Raw genomic sequence first — 15,723 nt, forward strand, 5'->3', positions numbered from 1 at the left:
TATCAGTGTCTCTGATTTTACCATTTATAGGTATGTGTTTGAGTAAAATGAACATTTTTGTTTAATTCTGTAAACTACTGACAACATTTCTCCCAAATTCCAAATAAAAATATTGTCATTTAGAGTATTTATTTGCAGAAAATGACAAATGGTTAAAATAACAAAAAGGATGCAGTCTTCTCAGACCTCAAATAATGCAAAGAAAACAAATTCATTTTCGTAACAATACTAATGTTTTAAATAAGGAAGAGCTCAGAAATCAATACTTGATGGAATAATCCTGATGTTCAATCACAGCTTTCATGCGTCTTGGCAGACTGGTAGTCTTTCACATTGCTGATGGGTGACTTTATGCCACTCCTGGCACAAAAATTCGAACAGCTCAGCTATGTTTGATGGCTTGTGACCATCCATCTTCCATTTGATCACATTCCAGAGGTTTTCGATGGGGTTCAGGTCTGGAGATTGGGTTGGCCATGACAGGGTCTTGATCTGGTGGTCCTTCATCCACACCTTGATTGACTTAGCTGTGTGACATGGAGCATTGTCCTGCTGGAAAAAACAATCCTCAGAGTTGGGGAACATTGTCAGAGCAGAAGGAAGCAAGTTTTCTTCCAGGATAACCTTGTACGTGGCTTGATTCATGCGTCCTTCACAAAAATGAATCTGCCCGATTCCAGCCTTGCTGAATCACCTCCAGTTCATCACCGATCCTCCACCTAATTTCACAGTGGGTGTGACACTGTGGCTTGTAAGCCTCTCCAGGTCTCCCTTTAATTCAATTCAATTTAATTCAATTTTATTTGTATAGCGCCAAATCACAACAGAAGTTGTCTCAGGACACTTTCCATACAGAGCTGGTACAGACCAAACTCTTTTATCTACAGAGAACCAACAATTCTTACCATTCTAACCATTAGATGACCAGGTGTGTGGCAAAGCTGAGAGTTGCACTCATTAGAGAAGATGACCTTACTTCAGTCCTCTATGGTCCAGTCCTTATGGTCTTTTGCAAACCTCAGCCTGGCTCTTCTTTGCATCTCATTATGAGGGACTTTTTTTCTAGCTTTACACTAGTTGAGCCCTGCCCCTAGGAGCCTGTTTTGAACCATTCTCGCTGTGCACTTCACCCCAGCTGCCATTTGCCATTCTTTTTGTAGGTCACTTGATGTCATCCTACGGTTGCTGAGTGACATTCGAAAAAGATGACGGTCATCCCAGTCAGTGGGTTGTTTCCCTCTGCCGGTCTGTAGCTTTTTTTCCACAATGTCTGCTGCTTGACATTGTTCTTAGAAATTTTTACAATGGAAGCAACCTGATGCTCACTGTATCCCTCTGCCAGTAAAACTAGAATTGAACCCTTCTTTTGGCATGGTTCATAGTTATTTTATGATTCCAATTTCTTTTGAGGTACTACTAGCATTGATTTTTGCCATCCAGCTGGTCCTATTGCAAGAGGATAGTGATGACCACAGCAGTGGTTTTTATACTTTTCCTCGTTAAATAAGATTTGGTTCAGGTGATCACCTAGCAGGACCTCATTAAGTGAATAAGGTGTGCTTGTATTGGAATTCGACAGACACTGGAATGGCTGTCATACAGGTAGGGATACTGATTTCAGAAAAAAATTGCAGTGGTCTCAATATTTTCCAGAGCTATATATTTTTGCACCCCCATCCTGCTGACCATTTCACAGTCTCTCAGATTTACATAATGTTTGTCACCGTAGCCCAAATGTTAGGAACCACTACTTTAAATGACAGCTCTGGATTTTTTCAAGTCTACATTAATACACAGTCACATGCCCTATGTTCATACAAAGACTAATGGGTCTCTGCAATTATTCCTTCCTTCCATACTAACCATGAACAGATCCCCACCAAACACTACACTAAGGGCCACATGGACCATGCTGAGAACTTAAGAAGTCTAGGAGCAGACACAAATCCAGTCTACAGGTTTATTTTACCAGCGCTGTATAAAACATTTCTATTTACAGAGTTTACATCATCACAGGTTATTCAATTATATTATAGTTCGTAGACAAAATGGGACCAAACTGATGCCAAACCCATGGTGGAAGGCAGGTAATTATGTGTGTGCCCACACAGTGAGGAATTTCTCAGTATCTGTTATATTCCATACCCACATCTCAGTTTTTCATGTCTTTAGAGTACATTATGTTTATAGTCACAAACCATTCCATTCTCACAATATATTTAGCAACAAATATCAGAATGTGAGATATTCTAAAATGCTTTCCTGAGGGCACAATGAGTAAAGGACAATTTCCAGATTTCTCAAGAGTGGGGGAGTTGTTATTTTTTTCCAATGTATTAATTTCCAGACACAGACATGTTAAGAACGCTCCCGAGGCTGTCAGGATTTCTGCTTCCCAGACTGTCCCTGAATGTATCACAGCCGAGTGTACACAGTCCCTGCAATTTGGTTGGATGGTGTCAGTCTGAATCAATTTCCTCCAAACCCCTTACCAAGTGTGTACCAGGCTCCTCTCTGTCACTGTCTTTGTCCCAGTCTTTCATGGTGGCTCCCATCATGAAGTCATCTCTGAGGACGCTCCAGGCGGGCTTCTCCTCTGCTGCAGCAGCCTGCATACACACAAACACACACAAGTTACATTACAGCACACACTTTTACATTCTGCGTGCCTTCAGTTCAGTCAGTTCTTCCAGCTCGGCTCCATGTCTCCACAATGGTTTCATGAAGCAACAGTGACACCATGAGAACCCTCGATGAAATCACAGTTTGTCAGTCATGAAAAAGTCAGTATTTTATCTGTTTTCTTCTCTCACTGTTTTTGACTAATTGAACACACATGCATGAGGAGTTTAACAGCAATAAGGCAGTGAAGCAGCAGCACGGGTCCATAACAGAGACAATGACAGACCATTTTTCATTGCTTTTTCTTCATCTGAGGCAGCTGTGATACATGATCAACATCTTATAAATGTTTTTTTATTTTATTTAAACATGAATATGAACCATCAATATTAAATACATAACTTCAGTCATTTTACTTCATTTCCTAGAAAACACTCCAGCTCTCTATGACCATGAATACAATACCAGAAAACACCATTCCATCATGCACATGAAGCAATGACAAGATCATTGCACTTACAGCATCATTTTCAGTCTTGCTTGTGACTTTGCCTCCCTCTGTCTTTCTTAGCAAATTGATGAAGTCTTTCTTCGACACACATGAAAGAAACTTGGCCTTCTTCCTCTCTGAGCCACCAACTTCCTTCACCTTGTCGTCGATTGTCTTCTGGTGATTCCTCACTGCGTTGAACAGCTGCACCACTCCCCTGAGCAGAAAAATACAAAGTGGAATCAGGAATGACGTGTATCTGACAATGTTAAACAAAGCCGCAGGGAGAAAAGGCATAGACACCTTGTAGCAATTCTTTGTAGAGCTCTTTCGGTCTCATGGTCCTTCACGATGTCAGGTTTCTCCCTGCACATCATCTCCCATGCTCGCTTCTTGTCAACCTATGAGACATAGACACAAATACATCTTTCCATTAAGCTCCACTAAACTTTTCATGCTGTACAACATCATGCAAAACCCTCTGCCTGTGTTCTTCTATGCATCATGTAAAATATTCCTACATGTTACATTTCAAATATGTCCCTCTCTCTTTCCTTTGGCTTCTTTTAGCTTCACAAATTTCGCACCAATGAATATGCCCATTCAAGCCTCATTTAGCAACTCTGTGCGGGAAAAAAAGAGAAAAAAAAACTTGCCCTCTCATTCATTTGAATGGAGTCAGCCCAGCAGCACAGCAAGGGAACCAACACAGACACCTCTGGCAAAACACAAGTCCATCCATCAAAATCGTTGCACTAGGCTCACCTTTCACCACGATACAATGCAATGTTATTCAGCAGGGCGATGCGTTGGCAAATCACATACAAGCGAAGCAAAGTGAACATTCCTGGTAGATTGCTTTGTAATGTGAACACTGTATTTCTACTGTTTTCCTCATGATCGTTGTGAAAAAAGACAAAATAATTGCTGCCATGGTGACGTACCAGAGTTTTAGAATTCTGTTTGTCAGTATTATAATCTGCTGTGTGGTGTTTTGCATTCTGAAAAGCCTTATAATTCACAGATCTGTTACTCAAACTGGATTTTCTGGATAGTATTTCATGTCTCACTAGGAGCTAAAGCAGAGCTGACTTTGGTCTGAACACTCGCTAATGCCACTCACGGTGGCCAATGGTCTCTAAATCAGCAGGGCTCAGATTCCAAAAAAGTTGGGATGCAGTGTAAACCATAAATAAAAAGAGAATGCAATCATTTGTAAACAAACTGTTTACCAAGACTCTGACAAAGTGTTCCTGAGCTCATGTAGTAATATCCTTTACCCAATCATGTGTTCACAAAGTGGTAAACCTCACTCCATCCTCGCTTGTGAATGACTGAGCCTTTCGAGGATGACCCTTTCATACCCAATCATGATACTATCACCTGATACAAATGAACCTGTTTACCTGTGTTCCAAACATGTGTTTTTGGAGCATTCCACAACTTTCCCAGTTGTTTTTTTGCCCCTGTTCCAACTTCTTTCAAACACCATCTTGTTGTCAGAGACCTGAAACCCATCCTCCATTGTGCTTTTCATATCTCTTTGTCAAGCTTTGCGGTCTTGAACCTCACGTGCTGCAGCCACCGACAAGGTCACGTCCGCCATCTTCCCTCTCTCCCTCACTTCCCCACCACATTTTTCAGCTACAGCTGAAAGAAGTGTATTGGCTGAAAAATTGATTGTTGATCAGTATTGTTGAAGTTAGATAGGGCGGCTGTGGCTCAGGAGGTAGAGCGGTAAAAGTACCCGCAAGAACCCAAAGTTGCTCCGGATGCTGTGTGTGTGAGTGGATTAAGTTAGTAATGAGGAGGTGGCTGAATGCAGACTTGCTTTGTAAAAGCGCTTTGAGTGGTTGGACTAGAAAAGTGATATATAAATACAGTCCATTTACTGCTGTACATTTAAAGAGCAGCTGTCCATGATTATTTGTGCATATGTGTTGTGGTAACAGCTGGTTTGGAGGGTCAGTGCTCAGATTTAGCCCCTCACTGTTCACCTGATAAATGTAAAGTGGCATTTTAAACACTGCCATTTTAAGTGAGCAGACCTTTTTGTGAGACTGCATCCACGGTTTGGTTGTTAATCCCTTATCTCAATGTGGTGCTTTGTTATTATTTTTAATTTTATAGATATTGGCGGTGGGCAATATGACCTAAAATTTATATCACAGTATTTTTATTTATTTATTTATTTTTTCCATTTTTTGCAATGACAGGATTACATTGTGGTATTATAGAAATAAAAGGGATAGTCCACTCAAAACATGATTCTACCTCTTTTAAATTTAATAACATAAGGGAACATATCTTAAAGAATTATTCAAAAAACTGATGGTATATGAGGTATAAGCCTACATGTGCTATGGTAGGAAACCTGCACCACAAGGGCTAGGATTAGGCATCTCAACAGTATTCGTCAGAAAACACCAAATATATTATATAAGTACAACACTAGTGTGCCATGGAGCTATCAAGTCCATTTATGCAGCAGCAACTGACAAACATAACAACACGCAGTAGAGGGGGCTTTCCTGTACCAACAAAACCAACTGAGCTTGTGTTGCAGTATGAGGTGTCAAGATAACATTAGGTCTGACTATGTGAGAGGACTTGATAAAGCAATATGAAAACCAGTGGTTTAAGGTTGACCAGTATACTAATGCAGGTATCGGTATCAATCATCTATCTGCTAATAATCAAACCTGCAACAACCCTTTCCCAATAGCGTTGCTGGCATCAAATTCAGAGTAAGCATATATTTACCAAAAACAATGAAGCTGATGAGGTAAAACATTAAATATATAGTCTTTGTACTGTTTTCAATTGAGTCTATGTCAGAAAGGATTAGGAACTTTGCACATTCTGTTTTATTATATATATTTATTTTAAACAGTATCCCAACTTTTTGGAATAGGTATAAATGCTTGCCAAGGTGGTGATTACACAGGATGGCAGGAGAGGAAACTGTACCAATGCAGGCATGGAATTAAGCCATTTTTAGGGCAAATACCAATTAAGTGTGACAGTGCAGCTGAAATGTAGGGCACCAAGGCCAATCGGTATCGGAAGTGAAAAAAGCAGATCGGCGCATCCCAATCATTGATATCATAATCAAGCAAATCATGCTCATAAAAGTAAACACACACAACTGTTGAAATTGATTACACTGAAAGAATTAGCTGATAATTAGCCTGATCAGCTACTATCAGTAAACTATACAAACACACATTATTAGACTGTAAACCATTCATCAAAACAGAAACTAATCACAGTCAATAACTGTCTGACAATATAATATTTCAGCAGTTACCTTGTGTTTCTGTGATGGTGACAAATGTTAAAAATATACATAACTTTACAGTACTTCAATTAAATGGAATCTAGAGGAAGGGAAAATGTTACGCCAAATGTCCTTTAAGAAATATGACATAAAGATAATTCCTTATGAAACACATTCCTCTAGAAACACAAGAGACACCAGCCACTGCCTGCACTCTGCCAAAAATGTGTGGTGAAAGACAGATTACTCTTTAACAGGGATGTCCCAAATGTTTTTGGCCCAATCCAAGTTCTTTGAATGCATCAACATTTGATCAGCTTTATCTTGGCTGGTACCGATCCATTCAAATATAGACTTGTGTTGTAAAAATGTATAGCCTGCCTGATGGTTATCCTGAGTTGCTCTGTTTATAATGGCGCAGCTTTCAAAAAAGAAAAAAAAATAATTTGACTTTGCGTTTTCATTTTTAAACATGGCTACTCGCACATGTTAGGACTCTAAGGGATACACTGGCTTGCCATGAAAGAATATGGCAGTAGCCTCACAGTGTGCATCACTGAGTCATTCACTGTGCTGATTACCTGTTTCTTTTTCTCCAGTTGCTCCTGTTTTTCTTTGTCCTTCATCTTGTCCAGCTCTTTGTTCTTCACCAGGATACTGGTTTTGCTCTTAGGGGTTTTCTTCCCCAGGATCTTTGCCATTGCTTCTGCCCATCCAGCATTGACATTATTGTCACCCCCCTCCTCATCCTCTCCTCTGTCTTTATCCTCGGCCTCCTCCCCATCACTGCCTCCATCGCTGTCTTTATCATTTTCTCTTCCATCGCTCTCTTCATCATCATCATCATCATCATCATCTGACCTTTCACTGTTGCTCCCTCCAATAGAATCCCTTTGGTCATTGTCATCCTCAAACTCTGCATTGTCTCCTGAGTCACACAAAGAAATACAAATGTTTATAACACACACACAAACAAATCTGTAGCCTGAAAAGTACTAACTATGTCTGTTGTCTTATTATGAACTGACAAAAAGCTGTAGATTTATTTGAAAGATTTAATGTAGAAAACAAATGAAACTGCTCGGGGGAGGTCGGGGTTTTGATGTGAGTATAATTGTTTGTGGTGAAGACTTCAGCTAAAATTTTGCACATAAAGACTTTAGATAATGTGCCTGCGAGTTCCAGATGATTACTTTTATTTGAATACAGACTCTTTGCTCTTGCCGTTGATTGCTGTCCTCCACGTGGACGAGCCCTATGCCAAGAGCTCGCTGTAGAAACTCCTCCAGTTTACACCCATCAGAAACTCTTTTTTTTTTTTTTTTTGTTTTCATACGCAACAGACAAACACAGATACTACTGGCTTTGGGTTATTATTGCCATTAAGGTTATAATCATACTAATCGTCATTATTCACTTCTTGGCTTTTCTCAGTGCCTATTTTGTCACTGCTGTGTCCTGTTTAGATGATTTTGCATTTGGTGTTGTGAAACTACATTAACAAGCAATATAAAAACACGAGTAGAATTCTGCGACGTCTTATCGATAAACATGGAAACCTCTTTAAGACGTTAAAGAGGTTAAGGCGTTTCGTGTGCCGTTCTATAACTAGAGCGCAGCACGCACACATTCGTCACGTTAGCATTAATATTAACATTGTGGCAGTGACTCCTTTTCCTCTTGTGACAGCTAACGTTAGATCGCTAACAAGATATCCCACAATGCTGTATTACATCATCGGGCACTTCATCTTAACTTACATTATGTACCGTTAGCTGGCTAACAGGAACAGTGCTTTTGTAAACATCGCGAATGAGCATACATAGAACCCCGCAGATGGAGTAGCGTTAGCGAGCAAGATAGCATATATTTGTGCTATTACAAATCAGAGGCAACACCGTAAACGTGTTTTTCCACTGGCAACACAAAAGAAATGTATATAAAAACTCACCAGCTATCTGCACATGCGTTTTCATCGGAGTTGCCATGTTGGAGTTTGAGTTTAAGTGTTCCGTAAGAGTACGCCTACCAAGCAGTGAAGGTTCCGGTGTTGTGTCGAAGTTCCCTCGATCTATGGCTGTGTCCCAATTCAGGGGCTGCATCCTTCGGAGGACGCATTTGAAGGCGGATTACGTCATAGCGCTCCGCGAAGGCTGTGCCAATTCGTCCAAATTCGAAGGGTCCTCCAAATGCAGGCGACAAATGCGTCCTCCTTTTCTCTGGGTGCTTTTCATTGGTGTTTTTCATTACGTTGAATTGTGCCTCCTCGTCTCCTCTCTCCTTCGTCGACCCGGAAGTCGTTTCCCCTCATCCTTCCATGATGAAGGATCTTCCAATTGCTTAAATGCACCTGAAGGAGACGAGGAGCGAGGAGAGAGGAGGCTTCTGAAGGAGATCAGAGTGAGGATACACCGGTGTAGCCTACGCGGAAGTCTTTTATTATTTAAGGGGCGTGTCGTATGTGGCACACGTTTGAATCATGGCGGGAGCAGGTCTTCACAAATGTAATCTTGATTCTTGTTTCAACTGTGTCCTTTTAACAATTGTATCTGTCACCAAGAAATTAATGAAAATTCTTGGTATATTACGTTTTTTTAAAGCAAGGCTACAAGGCTGTTGGTTTAATCTACCACATCAATCTACCACCACTTAATCTAACGGCATATAATTGAAACCTCATCAATAGCAATCACAGGGCTGCCAACTTTTCAAAAAACCTTGGAGTGAGATTTGGTTGAGCCAACCAAAATTTTGCCGCATACATGATGGGAAGACATAAGACACAGCATAGCTCATTTTGTGCATGTTTAATCAAAAAATTCAATAATGTGATTTTACAGATTAGCCTACACAACAGTATATAAAGTAGTTAAAATTATCTCAACCTTAAACATCTACAACAGTAAAACAAAACATGCACATTAAAACTAGAACTGCCAGCATTATAACACCCCCTGAATTATATTATACGTAATTCCATTGTTTGTGCTCAGCACACCAAGACTGCATTTTTTCATACCAGAAATTATGATAAATCAACAAAATATCACAGCCTAGAGCAGGATCACAAACTTTTCAATGTCTAATGTCAATTTAGTAGTAGGCTTTTTTAATTGTTCATTTTATTTTATTTTTTTACCACTCCTTCACATCCCCCATTAAAAAGAATAATTTGCTAAAATACACTCTATAATAATAGATAATATGTAACATTTATTCTACTATATCATCATCATATCATAGCATGTGCTATATTAGTCTTAAGATTTAATTTTCATGTGGGAAAAAAAATCCTAGCCATTGAAAACAACCCTTCAAAATCTATAATCTTTCAACTACGGCTGTGGGGGTCAGAGGTATATAAAATCTGGATGAAGGATATTTTATTTTATTTTATTTATTTTATTTTTGCTCAGAAATCTTTTGTGCTTTATTTAAGCACCTTATAAACTTCAAAAAAAACCTACAAAATACATATTTAGGAAAAGTCAGAGAATGACAGGCTTGTAGTTTATAAAACAAAGTAATTTGGATTATAGAGGCAGTTCTAGTGTTAAAGCAGCAATAATATTAATCCTGTATAATAGTAAAACACAGAGAGGGAGCATTTTACTGTACAATGAGTGCTTTTACTTTTGATACTTTCAAGTACATTTTGCTTAGGTTTTTCAATGCAGGACTTGTGGACTGTTTTCACAGTGGTATAGTACTTTTATCCATCTAGCTGAAATGAGGGAACGTTTTGGTATCTCCTGCGCTGAGCGCAGTATATAGCTTTTTTTATGGAACTTTAGGGGCTCCTTAAGATGCACATGTACATAGGAAAACAAAGGTTTCACTGTCGTCCATGACTGTTCAAAATCAAAATAGGAGGTGCTATCCAGTGCCGCTTGCTGAGAGGACAAAATTAAGCTAGCTGGTGCGGCAATATACTAATTAAACACTTAATCCCCCCAAAAATGTTCACGAAACGCTCGAAATGCCTTTAAATGTTTTCACAGCACACACACAACGAATCACAAAATGTTATTTAAATCTGAAGGGTATAAATACTCAAAAATACATACCTGCAAAGTAGAGTTGGGCGGTATCTAAATTTTGATACCGTCAAACTTTCCCCACATTTTCCCGGGGTATACGGTATTACCGTGACTAATTAAAAATCATTTTGCAGGGCAGCGTGACGTGCGTGCAGTTCAGACAGTCAATGCTCACGTGAAGAAGCACCAGTCCTAACTTGTAGCATACCAGAATAACGGGGAGAAACTCAGTTAAAAGCCTCTACCAAGCATTGGCACCCAAACGAAACATAATTCATACCCCACGAAATATGTGCAATATGCAATATGTGTAATTATATGTGCATGTAACGAAAGCACGAAGGCACTGCATCTGCTGATTTCACCACTTCACGCAGACCACAAAAGCCCGGTATCATATGAAAGCAGAGAGTTTGATGATCACGAAGATGTCTGCCTCCACACTGTGCGACAAAAACTCGGCGAGCTAGCAGCCACAGAGTAGCAGGAAAAAAAACTTGGCTAAATTATAAAGTATTTTTTAGCTTTGCTTTTTTGTGGTCAAAAGTTATATTCCAGCACGAAAAAACGTTGCTAATGTCTCCTCCTATGACTCTGCGTTAGTTTGAGATCAATCACGAAGGTCCTTCTTGTTTACATAAAGAGGAGGGGGTTTCTCGAATGGAGAGGGAGCGCTCTTCATGTAATAACCTATCTCTGGGCTTACTTCCTTCTGGATCATCATTGGTGTTTCTATGGTGAATGTGGGCGGGTCGCTGAGCTATTGACCAGCGTAACCACACAGTTAGTTTCACCGCTCCGCCTATGAAGGAGCAGAGCGCCCACAGAGGACTCTGCTGGGCAGCCCGAAGTGTTATATTACTGTTTTATTTGCATTTCGTCCTTTTACGAGAGCTAAGAACAATAGCAAGCAGAACAAAAAAGGCTGAAAAGGTGCTTCCAACAGAGGAGTGTCTCCGTATGCTTGGACGAGATAACGGTACTCTGCCCAGACGCGCCCATATGAGCGCCTGGACATACCTGTGTTACCTGTGTGTGTATTCACAGCGCGCACATATACACACCTGCCCTGAGCCCTCAGGAACATCCAATCACTGTTAGTATGCAAATGAGCCAAGACGTAGCCGGACAGTGCGGTGTCAGGTTTCAGCGCAGACACGGAGCTGCGTTTTCTCAGTTACAACAAGCACAGAAATGAGTCCACATCCACTGCATGTGACAGACTGAAGACAAGGAGTGGGGAAACAGGAGATTTTTGAACTGTTCGGTTGCTAACAAAAAAACAAAACAAAACATAAAATGTTCTGTTCTATATCTGTTGTGTTTTATAAATTAGTTTGAGAAGTTTTTTTTTTTTTTAATTATTCATAAGACTACCTTTCAGTTTTGTAAATATTATAGTGTGTGAAGTCTTACTTTAGGTTCAAATTTATTTGAGAATTAGGCCATCTAGTTAAGATGTATGTTATGTTGTTGGTTTATAAAATCTGGATGAAGGATATTTTATTTTATTTTATTTATTTTATTTTTCAGTTTCCCCCCTTGAGGGATTGCCACCTTATTGTGGTCAGGGCATTTTATACTAGAGTTATTGGTACTGTAAAAGAGTAAACACTGACAGCCTTCCATTTTGTATAACAGTACTTTTATTTTGTGTTAAGCAGAAGATGTTTGGCTGTGAAAAACAGTTGTATAATAAAGTAATTTATTAAGCATTTTTTGGTATTTATTTGAAATACATTATGGTTTTTATTAATCGTGCAACAGAAAAATAATCGTTAGATTAATCATCCAATTAATCGTTAGAATAGTCGATTAATCGATAAAATAATCGCCCGATTAATCATTTTAAAAATAATCGTTTACCCCCAGCCCTAGCTCACAGAAGCTCTGAGCTCTGTGCTAACAGCTAACAGGCATGCTACAGCGGCTGGCTGAGCCTCTCGGAGTCGCGGGTCAGTTCTCATTAACAGCAACGCGGTCGACTCGGTGCGGAGCTCTCGGTCAGCTGGTGAAGCAGCGGTCCGATGAGCATGACGTCCGGGACATGTCCCGTTATGCGCGATTACGCTCAACTAGAGATGGTTAGTTGTGACCTTGACAGGTGATGAAAAAAAGACACCTGATAATGTTTTGATGCAGTGTGAAGTAAATTAAAAAAAAAACTAAACAATGCTTACCCTGCGTTCCCACCAAACGCGATGAAAATTATTTAATCGCGCCTCAAATGAAATCGCGTCACGCCAGACGCTCCAGTTTTGACGCTGGTACAAAAACCCCTTGACCTGGCATCGCGTCGCGCATCGAGCCCGTCCAACAGCAACATTTCTTCCGCCATTTCATTCTCTCGTCGACCGGAATGTGGTTTTAAGATTATTTTATGTGAGAAAGTGGATGTTAAAACTTAAAATCTGTGGTCGATTCATCACGATAGCACGTAGTTTAAAATTTGCTCCAAAGTTTTCGGAGATGTGTCGTCCTGCTAATGGACGAGCTGAGATGGTGACGTCATCAAGTACGCTGCCGTCCCAATTGCATGCAATGACAGTCCTGCGCTCTCCCTTCCTGGAGAGACTGTACTCCCAAGTCGAATTTGCGCAGTCCGAACTGCAAAGTTCGTAAGTCCGAACTTGGCGTACTTGGTATTGAGAAACGGCTCATGGCTGAAATAACCACCATTGCTGCACTGTACCTGTACTGCACAAAGTAGTGCAGCTATTGTTGAATGAGCCAGACAAGTCTGCTAGTAAAGCAAGCTATGCTAACTGGGGCTATGCTACGCTGAACTGTCATTGAGCGGTGACGACAACGATGAGCAGCTCCTCCATTGTTTCTGGCAGTTTCATTTTGCGAGGGAACACCAGGATGTCCGTACATCAGCACGTCGATGACGATCTCAACGCTGATAGGCTGTCGCAGCGTGTCTTCACGCTAATCCACCGCAAAAGTTCAGTTATTTCAACTCGAGCGATGAAGCGATGACGCGATGGGGCGATGCGATGAGAGCGATTTTTGCGGCCAACGCGTCCATCAACACAGCCTTCCCACCGAACGTGATGAAACAACATCGCGCCACAAGATTGCATACAAAGTCAATGCAAAGACGCAATTTGAAGCATCATTTTGCCGGGCGACGCGATGGACGCGATTGCGCGGCACGATGGACGCGTTGGACGCGTTGGCCGCGTTGGCCGCGTTGGCCGCGTTGGCCGCGTTGGCCGCGTTGGCCGCGTTGGCCGCGAAAATCGCTCTCATCGCGTCGCCCCATCGCTTCATCGCTCAAGTTGAAATAATTGAACTTTTGCGGCGGATTTGCGTGAAGACGCGCCGCGACAGCCTATCAGCGTTGAGATCGTCATCGATGTACGGACGTCCTGGTGTTCCCTCGCAAAATGAAACCGCCAGAAACAATGGAGGAGCTGCTCATCGGAGGAGCTGCTCACGAAATACTAATTTGTGCGAACGAAATACTAATTCGTGGGAACGAAATAATTAATTCGTGGGAACAAAATAATTAATTCGTGGGAACGAAATACTAATTCGTTCCCACGAATTAATCACAGGGTTATGCTGCTGCCGATCTACAACAACAATGCTTATTGTCAACAAAGCGGCGACACACAGCCACATACGCAAGCACAGTCTTTGATATGTCATCATACAATGGCAGCAGATAGCCTACTTCAGATATCCAAATCTGCCTGGGAGGTTTTGCAGACTTGTAGGCCTATGCACAGCACGCAGGTCAGCCAAATTACCACTTCACTGACTATTGTGAGGAGCGCATCTCAAGCGAGAGCCCAGTAGCCTGTCTGCTGTGCGCTCCGCGCTCCACGCACCCACCCGCTTCACCGGCTACACCGGTGTCTCATCACCAATCAACCCGGAGGGACAAGATGGGACTCCCCTCCAAACAGAGCGTTAGGGTGCTTTTCATTCCATAAATTGGTCTCCTCGTCTCCTCCACTCGCTTCCTCTCCTCGCGTCTTAGCTCCGCCCAGCGAGGACATGAAAGAGGGATGCGAGGCAGGGACGTGAGGACGGAGGAAACGAAACTCCGAAATGAAAAATCCTCGCACCACAGCGTCAGTCCGACGCGACGTCAATTACTGATGACGTTTGCACAGCTGTAAAAGCTGTAAAACGTGATATTATGGTCAGATCTGCAGTCAGACTGTTCTACTCCTGATTGCTATTGACGAGGTTTCAATTATATGCCGTTAGAGGCATAACAGAGGACGGGTGTGTGGTAGATTAAACCAACAGCCTTGTAGCCTTGCTTTAAAAAAACATAATATACCAAGAATTTTCATTAATTTCTTGGTGACAGATACAATTGTTAAAAGGACACAGTTGAAACAAGAATCAAGATTACATTTGTGAAGACCTGCTCCCGCCATGATTCAAACGTGTGCCACATACGACACGCCCCTTAAATAATAAAAGACTTCCGTGTAGGCTACACTGGTGTATCCTCACTCTGATCTCCTTCAGAAGCCTCCTCTCTCCTCGCTCCTCGTCTCCTTCAGGTGCATTTAAGCAATTGGAAGATCCTTCATCATGGCGGAGGGGAAACGACTTCCGGGTCGACGAAGGAGAGAGGAGACGAGGAGGCACAATTCAACATAATGAAAAGCACCCTTAGACTCCACCAATCCGTACGGAAATGGTCTGCAGATCCGGCGATGAACAGCTGTGTGTGTAGTTTTGGAACAAGTGGATGCAATGGGACCGAAACACGCGAAGTGCGGTTAAAATTACGCTCATGTTTGAGTTCGTGTTAAATAGGTCTCTGTACAGCGGAGGTCAGCGATATGCATATCAAAGTAAACAGGACGATCTCCTACTAATGTGGTATAAAACACATGGCACCAAAACGCACTATCGTGAGATCCAATGCTGTAGTTTAAGTTATGAATTTCACCAGAGACACAGTTATATAAAAGCTATGATCAGCTGTGCAACTCTGTGACTCTCGTCTGATCCCTCGCTCCTGTCTGTCAGCAGCGTCAGCAGCCATGTGTAAACACGCCCACACACACAGACTTCAAAGAAGATGTCAGGCGCATTTCTGTGCAAAATAACCACTATTTACTACATTAAATTATCTTTATTGATTGTCCCATCGTATCTGATGACATATCAAAGACTGTGCTTGCGTATGTGGCTGTGTGTCGCCGCTTTGTTGACAATAAGCATTGTGCCACGTGCGATCGGCAGCAGCATAACTCTGTGATTAATTCGTGGGAACGAATTAGTATGTCGTTCACATGAATTAATTATTTCGTTCC

The 15,723-nt window shown here is 41.4% G+C and overlaps 1 protein-coding gene across 1 annotated transcript; it reads right to left on the reverse strand.

Moving 5' to 3' along the window:
- Positions 1 to 1,945: 1,945 nt before the first annotated feature.
- Positions 1,946 to 8,833, reverse strand: rrp15 (ribosomal RNA processing 15 homolog). Its single transcript, XM_070966549.1, has 5 exons — positions 8,344 to 8,833; positions 6,974 to 7,320; positions 3,416 to 3,513; positions 3,143 to 3,329; positions 1,946 to 2,609 (listed from the first exon to the last, which is right to left on the reverse strand). The coding sequence occupies exons 1-5, from the start codon at positions 8,492 to 8,494 to the stop codon at positions 2,460 to 2,462; spliced, it is 933 nt and encodes a 310-aa protein (XP_070822650.1). The 5' UTR covers positions 8,495 to 8,833; the 3' UTR covers positions 1,946 to 2,459.
- Between the last annotated feature and the right edge of the window lie 6,890 nt (positions 8,834 to 15,723).

This window comes from Chaetodon trifascialis, chromosome 7 (assembly GCF_039877785.1).
Source record: "Chaetodon trifascialis isolate fChaTrf1 chromosome 7, fChaTrf1.hap1, whole genome shotgun sequence".
NCBI classification, from domain to species: Eukaryota; Metazoa; Chordata; class Actinopteri; order Chaetodontiformes; family Chaetodontidae; genus Chaetodon; species Chaetodon trifascialis.